At 45.5% G+C, this 8,355-nt stretch overlaps 1 protein-coding gene across 1 annotated transcript; it reads left to right on the forward strand.

The window, feature by feature from the left end:
• The first annotated feature begins 203 nt into the window (after window positions 1-203).
• Window positions 204-8,355, forward strand: LOC107279298 (uncharacterized). The gene is made up of 3 exons (XM_026021140.2): window positions 204-574; window positions 671-766; window positions 3,397-8,355. Exon 3 carries the CDS (start codon window positions 5,636-5,638, stop codon window positions 8,183-8,185), a length of 2,550 nt encoding a protein of 849 aa, XP_025876925.1. The 5' UTR covers window positions 204-574; window positions 671-766; window positions 3,397-5,635; the 3' UTR covers window positions 8,186-8,355.

Here is an 8,355-nt window from a genome sequence, read left to right on the forward strand (position 1 = left end):
CATGGGCAAGTGCAATTTCCAACTTGCTAGTCCATTGAGGTGGGGCCCAATCAAATGCGTAACAGTTTTCACCCATAGGTTAACTACAGTCCCTAGGATATAAGGCCCATCAACAATTGCTTATGAAAGCCCATTTCTACAGGCCAAACCCTAGGTGTTCTAGTTATAAATAGAAGGGTGTGAACCCTAGATCAAATCCTTCCCAACCTCCTAGCCGCCAGCGCCGTCAGGCCATTAGCACTTGCGCAACCCACTGGCCTCGCAGTCACCCCCTCTCTGACCGGCCGCCACCGCCCCTCTCCATCTTCCTTTCTCATCGACGCTCCAAGTCCCTCTCCTCTACTGCTACCATGCCGGCGCCCCAATCTTGTCCAACTTGGATCCGACCCGCCCCGTTGTCAACCCAAGATATATACTGTCCTAAGAGCAAAAAAGAAAAGGGGTAGCTCGAAGTTGCGGCGGCTGCAAAAGAAAAGGATGAAGACTTTTTTACCTCTAGGGTTTTGTTCCCCTTTATCTCCTTGCATGTTTGGAGCAGATGCTGGAGTGAGCTCGGCCATGGCGACATCAATAAGTAATACTTGTTCATCTCTAAATCTTGTTGCCCCCGTTTTTCGCTTATGGAATTTGTTGAGTTCATTTGGATCTGATGCTTTTCTTTTCAATCCAGTCTTGTTTGATATGATTATTGGTACGGCTAGGGGTTTCACATTAGGAATCAACTTGGTCTAAAGATCATCCACTGGAGAAGTTATGAAAAAAAAAGGTGAGTACTTCGGATCCTTTTGTTTATCTTCTTCTTCCACTACTTTTTTTATGTGCCTTTTCAAGTTTCTTCGTGTTATCTAGATTAGTGGGTGGTACATAAAGGTCTAATCTTTTTAGATCTACTCTTATTTATACTGATCAGGAGGTCATTTTTTTGTTAAAAACAACAGATCTAGCCATATGTGTTTGCTACATATGGTTAGTGAGGAAAATAATTCAGAACTTTGTGTTTACCTTCCTTGTGTGTTTTATACATTTTATTATATGTTGAAATTGATAGTTATAGAGATTACTATTTATGTACCTTACCTTTTCTAGGATTAATCTACTAGTGTTGCATGGGCTATTGTTTAGATTACAAACATTTAAAATTTAATAATATACTGAATAGATTGGTTATTTTATAAATTATAGTTGCTTAGATTTAAAAATGTCTATATAAATTACAACTTACTAATAATTTCAAAATCAAAATGATACAATATATTTATCTAATGCCCAAATTTTGGAATTATTTTTTTTCAGAAAGATATCCATATTTGTTTTATTGGTGTTATTTTAGCTAATTCTGGTCAACGCCTCTAAAAATATGTTTTCTCAAAAAACATTATTCCACTACATTGCTTGACCATTTTTATAAGATATTTCTAAAGTTCCTTTCTCAAATATTTAATTTATCCCTATAATAAAATAGATAATTCGTAACAATAATCTGGACAATAGTCTATGTCAAATGCAAAAATTAATATAATAAACTGAAGAGCCCATAGAATTTACAACAATATGTTTTATTCAAGATGATTTCTCAATATGATATAAAATTTTGATAATACCATCACAATCACCTAATCAAGAAATAGTTTGTTTTCTAGATAAAGGTTAAGGATTTACCTCAAATAAATGATCTATGACTATGGATATAATCTACCAGCTCGCACATCAATCAGGTTGTACATCTATTCTGTTAGGGCATGTACTTTAATAATAAACTCACTGTGTTATCATACAAATAAATTTGGTAACATAGAATAGAAGAGAGAAATGAGAGGAAAGAGAAACATTATTACTACACTTGACAACAAAGTGACTCTTAGCATTTTTTAACGAAAATTTGTTGCATGTGGGTGGAGAAGATAAAAAATGGTAAATAAAAAAAATGTTTTGGTGCATTAATGATGAGACCTCTTATTATCTCAACTATTATAAGATGGTAGTCTCTACCTCTACCTTTGTATGTTTCCAATTTCAGTATACCGTATAGGATTCTACTACCGATTAGCGATTAATATACGTGACTGGATAAGAAAAACAAGCACAGTTAGAGAAAATTTCCAGTCCGGTCAGTAAACCGTATAAGATTCTATTGATTGCTTAAACCGTACATCTATTCAACAGAGATAATTTCCCATTCACTAAAACCGTACCAGATTTAACCATTTCTTCATGTACGTAACTGGATAGGAAAAATAGAAACTAAATAATTTTGAATGCATCGATACAATCTACGGTTGTGATATTACGATCATTCTAATCAACTGCTAGATTTTTCTAGTTGATATATGAGCTCCTAAAAAATATCTAATTAGTATAATTAGTATAGATAGATAGATAGATAGATAGATAGATAGATAGATAGATAGATAGATAGATAGATATTTGCTTAACCTTTGTCCATCAGTGAAGAGGAAACGGCCATATATGACCATATGGAGTACTATACATTAATTAGTGCCCATTAGGCATTCTCGCGAAAATTGCACTCACGGCTTGGCCTAGCTGGTACTACATGAATTTTACTTTTCACGAATATATGGGTATATCCGGCCAGAGAGGCATATGGTTGGCCCAGCTTAATTAAAATGATTCCCCGCGCCTTACTACAGAAATTACTAAGTAACTTTTAATATTTTTTAATAATCGAGCTAAAAAAATTAAATTAGTTATTAACAACAAATAAAACTAGTTTGTCAAACTATGTTCAAAGAGAAATAAATTTAGTAGACATACTCTATATGAGATTGTAGATGAAATATGATATCCCACACTTTGATTATATGGATGAATATATGTTGAATATTATAAAAATGATGGATATATATATATATATGTTTAAAATATTATGAAGAATAATGTGAAGAAAGATGATTGGGTGTTGATTTGTAGAATTCAATGAATTATAGATAATGTTGCATGCATGCATAAGTTTTTTATATAGTTATTGCTAGTGGATGATGATGTGACATGTTTGTATGTTGAGTTTTAAAATTCGTGGGTTATAACTTTACAGTAAGATAGGATTAGCATGGTTTCTTGTTTTTTTTTAAAAAAAAACCCAATTAGGGAACTCATGAAATTTAGAACTAATTAGTAACTGAAAATAATCTTTTCCGAAATTAAAACAACAACAATTTTATTTCGAACATGGTAAAATAAACAAATGTCAGCCGAGTTTAGGCCTAACTAATTAATTAAGCTAGGTTGGTCAAATAAATTTGGCTCAGCATTGAACGGTCTAACTTTTTCTAGACGATCAAAGCTCAGAAAGGCAGAAACATGTATAAATCTTGTATTTCATAATGTGTTAATCTCGGAACCTAATGTTGGCCCAATTACTTTGTGGTTAAACAGATGAGGCAGTACTGCATGCACTTAGTTCCTGATGCAGTAAAGACATTAACTAATGGTTCAATTGTTGGCGCCACACTAATTCGATGGATTAATTGTTTATGGTTACATGGCCTCTGCTGGTAAATTGGAATATGATCTCACGTTGCCTGCATGACTGCATATCAGGTAGGTGCTTCTAACTAGTTGATTTTCCTCTTGGGCAAACCCCAGCTAGACTTCCGCATGTATGTGTTCCATTTAATGTTTCGATTATCATGTTAAAAAGTAAACCAAATATGTGATGTGGCTGTGCACTGAGATGAAGACGCTGGGTGAGTGTGCTAGGGGTGGCAAAATCTCTATCCAGGAACCCGCCCTTACAGATTAATTAAGAATAGATCCAATTTTTGACCCGCGGAACCTTTGAGAAAATGTGAGGGTAACAGTGGGGAAGTGGGGCGGGACCCTGTACAGGAATAAGGCCCATCAAGAGTAGCTTTCCAATTATCAGAAGTTGATTACTACTCGACCGACCCAACTATTGGATTAGATATAGCTGAAAATAAAAGGATGTAGCTATAAAAACGAGAAAACTCAAATCATCCTTAAGAGGATATCCTCTCATTTTTACATATCACTTAAAAAGTCATAAAAAAATTGAAAAAACTTAACAGGATAGATCAATATGTGATATGTCACTTCACAAATATGCAAATTCAAATTCAGCTTATACAAGTAGAAACAAAAATAATAAATTTGACTATGAAGTGAATGTGTAATTCACGGTCAAATTTGTTATTTTTTGTTTCGAATTGTATATGTCAAATTTTAACTCACATGTTTGTGAAAAGATATATCATAGATTGATCTATCTTGACAATTTTTTAAAAAAATTTTGATAACTTTTTGAACGACATGTATAAAACGAGAGTATGTCCCCTTGATAGACAAAAATCCACTTTCATAAAAACGCTACATCAGGTTTTCCCGACCTAGGCCATGGATGGTTAACTTGGTTTCCCCTTTTTTTTTTTGGGACAGCTCACCAAGATAGATACAAATATGATTTCAGTAATTTATTTCAATAGTATATTAAAAAATTACGTTACTATTTTCCCACTACTTAAATGATGAGTTGTTTACATATTGAGTGTGTCAGTACTGACTTTATGCATTTTTGTTTTTTGTTGAGAATTGGACAAAAGTGTATTGAATCACTTAATTAAACAGTAAGCATATAAAATAAATACAGCTAATATGATGTCTATATGCACCTTCTTATAATTTTGCATGCAAAATTGAATCAAATTATAGGGAGTATGGGTCCATTTGTCAATCCTTACCATTGTTCTCATGCATTACGCCTGATAAGTATATATACCGATTGAAAAAATATATATTAAAACAATTATCTTGAGAATATAAAACTAAAATAGAAAGCATATCAAACTAACTATATCATCCATGGATGTATATCCATGTCTAGATGATGTAACCATTTTTTCTTCCAAAAAAAGGTCATACATAGAACACACATACTTATCTTCATGGACCAATCTGTAATCAGCTCATCATTTAAGTAGTAGAGAAATACTAACGTAAAATTAAATATGCTAGTGAAATGAATTTGCTTAAATCAAGTTTGTATCTTCCTTGGTGAGTTGTCAAAAAAAAAAACGGTAAATCAAAGTTGACCCTCCATGTCCCTGGCCCCACCACGCAGCGTCTCACAAACCTGTACGTGCTGCACCATCCCTCGTGTGGATTTGTTGTGTCCGTTGTTGCTGAAACGGACGGCTCAGATCGAGTAGAAACGGACACAAAAAAAAAAGAATTCCTAGTCAGTGATTGCAATGCCGGTTCGAAATTTTAGACCCCACCGGCAAGCCATTATCTCGTCCGAAATTTTCGAATTTTCTCAATTTTTTGTGAATACGGTCAAAATTTATCCAAATTCAGTCGAAATTTGTTAAAAAATTTATATAATTTCGGCCCAAAAGTACCGAAAATTTCCAAATTGCGGTATAGCACTGAAATTTTGACCGAAAGCGAAATTGTAAACCCTGTTCCTAGTACATTTAAAACCTCCCGCTTCAGCGTCGCCTCTCGTTTTGGGAAAGCCTTGATGGCGGCGTGAGATAATCTCAAGTGCTCGTCCAGTTCCATCGATTATTCCTTTCCTTGGATTGGTGGAGAGATCGTCTCGATCCCCTCCCAAGATTTGGTCGAGCGATTTCGGGCAAGAGATCGCGCGGCGGCGATGGCGGCGCGGGATAAGAGGATTAATGGTGGCCTCCAAGGCTTCGCGGTGTCGTCCTCGAGCAAGAAGGAGAAAGGGATCCGGATCTTGGATGCCCCTGCGCCGCCGGAGATCCCGACGCGGCGTGCCGGGTTCTCTTTCGGGGTAGGTGATGGTGAGGAGGCGGAGGAGGAGGTGGTGCTGGCGCCGTCGTCGGCGCTGGCGAGGGCGCGGGGGTGCGACGTGTACGTCGGGTACGGCGGCGGCGGTGGTGGTGGCGCGGCGGCGGAGGTGGAGCGGTTCGTGGCGTGGCTGTGCGCCGAGATGGAGGCGCTCGGCGTGCGCTGCGTGGCGGCGGACCGGCGGCGGTGCCGCGACGCGCCGTCGCACGCGGCGGCGCGCGCCGCGATGGACGCCGTGGTGGCGGGCGTCGTGGTCGTCACCCCGGCGTCGCTCGGGAACCCCTACTGCGTCGACGAGATCCGTGCGTTCGTGGAGAAGGGGAGGCTCGTGCCGGTGTTCGTCGGGCTCGGGAAGGGCGACTGCCGCGCGGAGGACGTCGTGGAGAAGCGCGGCGATCTGTGGGGGAGGTTCGGCGGCCACCTGTGGAAGGTCTACGACGGCGGCGAGCGGGACTGGAGGGAGGCGGTTGGCGCGCTGTCCCGTGCTGATCCGGCCGTGGAGGTGGACGCCGCGAGCCAGAGGCACCGCCTGATCGATCTCCTCGAGATCGTCGGGTCGAGGCTTGGGCGGCGCGCGGTGACGGACGCCGTCCGGTCATGGCGCGCGGCGGCGGCGGTGCACCCGGAGCTTCCCTTCGCCCGCAACGAGCGCTTCGTCGGGAGGGAGAGCGAGCTGCTCGATCTCGAGGCCGTCCTGTTCGGGAAGAGGCCGATGCATCTGGTCGAGGTCGAGGTGTTCTGCGGCGAGCCGGCGTTCATGGACGGCGTCGTGTGCATCTCCGGCGCGTCGGGCGCCGGGAAGACGGAGCTTGTGCTGGAGTACGCGCACCGCCACGCCATGGAGTACAAGAAGGTGCTGTGGGTGCGCGGCGAGGCGAGGTACCTACGCATGGGCTACCTCAAGCTCGCCGACCAGCTCGGCCTCGCCGTCGGCGACGACCTGTCCCTCATCGCCGCCGGAGACCGGCGTAGCAGCGGCAGCAAGAAGGCCGAGAAGGAGTGGATCTTTCGTGGCTTGGAGAGCGACGCCATTGCCAAGATCCGAAAGGAGCTCACGCGCGAGATCCCCTACCTCCTCGTCATCGACAATCTCGAGAGCGAGACGGACTGGTGGGACAGCCGCGACGTGCAGGACCTCCTGCCCGGCGCCGTCGCCGGCGCCGCCGTGCGCAGCCATGTCATCATCACGACGACGCGGCTGCGCCGGCTGCAGAGGGTCAGGACGTTCTCGCTGGCGCCGAGCATGGAGTCGCCGGAGGCCATGCTGCTGATGACGAGGAACGGGGCTCTCGCGTTCCACGGCGAGGAGGACACCATTGCCCTCAGGGCGATCCAGCAGAAGGTAGGTAGCATCCCTCTCGCCCTCGCGCTCGTCGGCGCGGTCCTCTCCGAGCTCGCCGTCAGCCCGGCGGAGCTCCGGCAAGCCATGAACGACGCGCCGTACCGCGCGCCGACGTGGGAGGAGAACGACGCGCCGGCGCTGCGGGACAACCCGGGCATGGTGCAGCTGCTCGACGTGTGCTTCGCGCTCCTGGACGAGGAGAAGGACGGCCTCGGCGAGGCGGCGGTGAGGATGGTCGAGACCAGCAGCTTCTTCGCTCCGTCGCCGATCCCGGTGGCCTTGCTGGCGGCGGCCATGGGCGGCGAGCCCAAGAGGCCGCTGTGGAAGCAGATGAAGCTCGCGCTGCGCCTCTCCTGCTCATCATCCCGGCGAGCGCTGGACAAAGACTCCTCCTCCCGCCGCCGCGCCGCCGCCGCCGCCGCCGAGCCGGAGGCGCTGGTGGCGCTGCTGCGGCTCGGGATCGCGCGGCGGTGCACGACGCAGCCGGCGCCGTGCGTCTCCGTGCACCGGGTGTTCAGGCTCTTCGGCCGAAAGGCCGTCGGCTCCGGCGAGGCGGCGGCGCGTTCCACCGTCCGCGCCATCACCGCCGCGGAGGTGCACGACGAACACGCGTGGGCGGCGTGCATGTCGGTGTTCAAGATCGCGCCGGCCATCGCCGCCAACCTGCCGACGAAGGAGCTGCCCCAGTTCGTCACGCACGTCGCCGTGCCGCTCGCCGCGCGAGGCGTGGTTGCGCACTCGGCGTACGCCGCCGTCACCGACCTGCTCGTGGAGTCCAGCAACGTCGTCCGCGGCGAGGAGAGCAGGTACGTCGCGAGCGGCGGCCTCGATGAGAACCCAGCTCTGTACCATGAGCTTGCACATTCTAGGGCACAGCTGCTGAAGCTCCGCGCCAAGCTGATGCTCCGAGGAGGCGAGTTCACGCTCGCCGAGGACCACAGCTTGGCGGTGATCCACATCCTGGAGGTGGTCGCCGGCGACGATGACCCGGAGACGGAGGAGGCGAGGGCGGCCTTGGACCGCGTTCTGCAGGTTCAGCCAGAGTGATTTTTTGCGGGTTTAGGGTCTAGGACTTTAGGCGCGGAATCTTGCATGGCTCTCATAGAAACTCGTACAAAACTAGACTATAACCCACACATTGTTGCGGGTTTGATTGTGCTGTTATTTTCATGTATCTTGTCTTTAATAAAATGTATCTTTTGATACTTTGGTATTTA

The sequence above is a fragment of the Oryza sativa genome, chromosome 11 (assembly GCF_034140825.1).
Source record: "Oryza sativa Japonica Group chromosome 11, ASM3414082v1".
Classification (NCBI taxonomy): domain Eukaryota; kingdom Viridiplantae; phylum Streptophyta; class Magnoliopsida; order Poales; family Poaceae; genus Oryza; species Oryza sativa.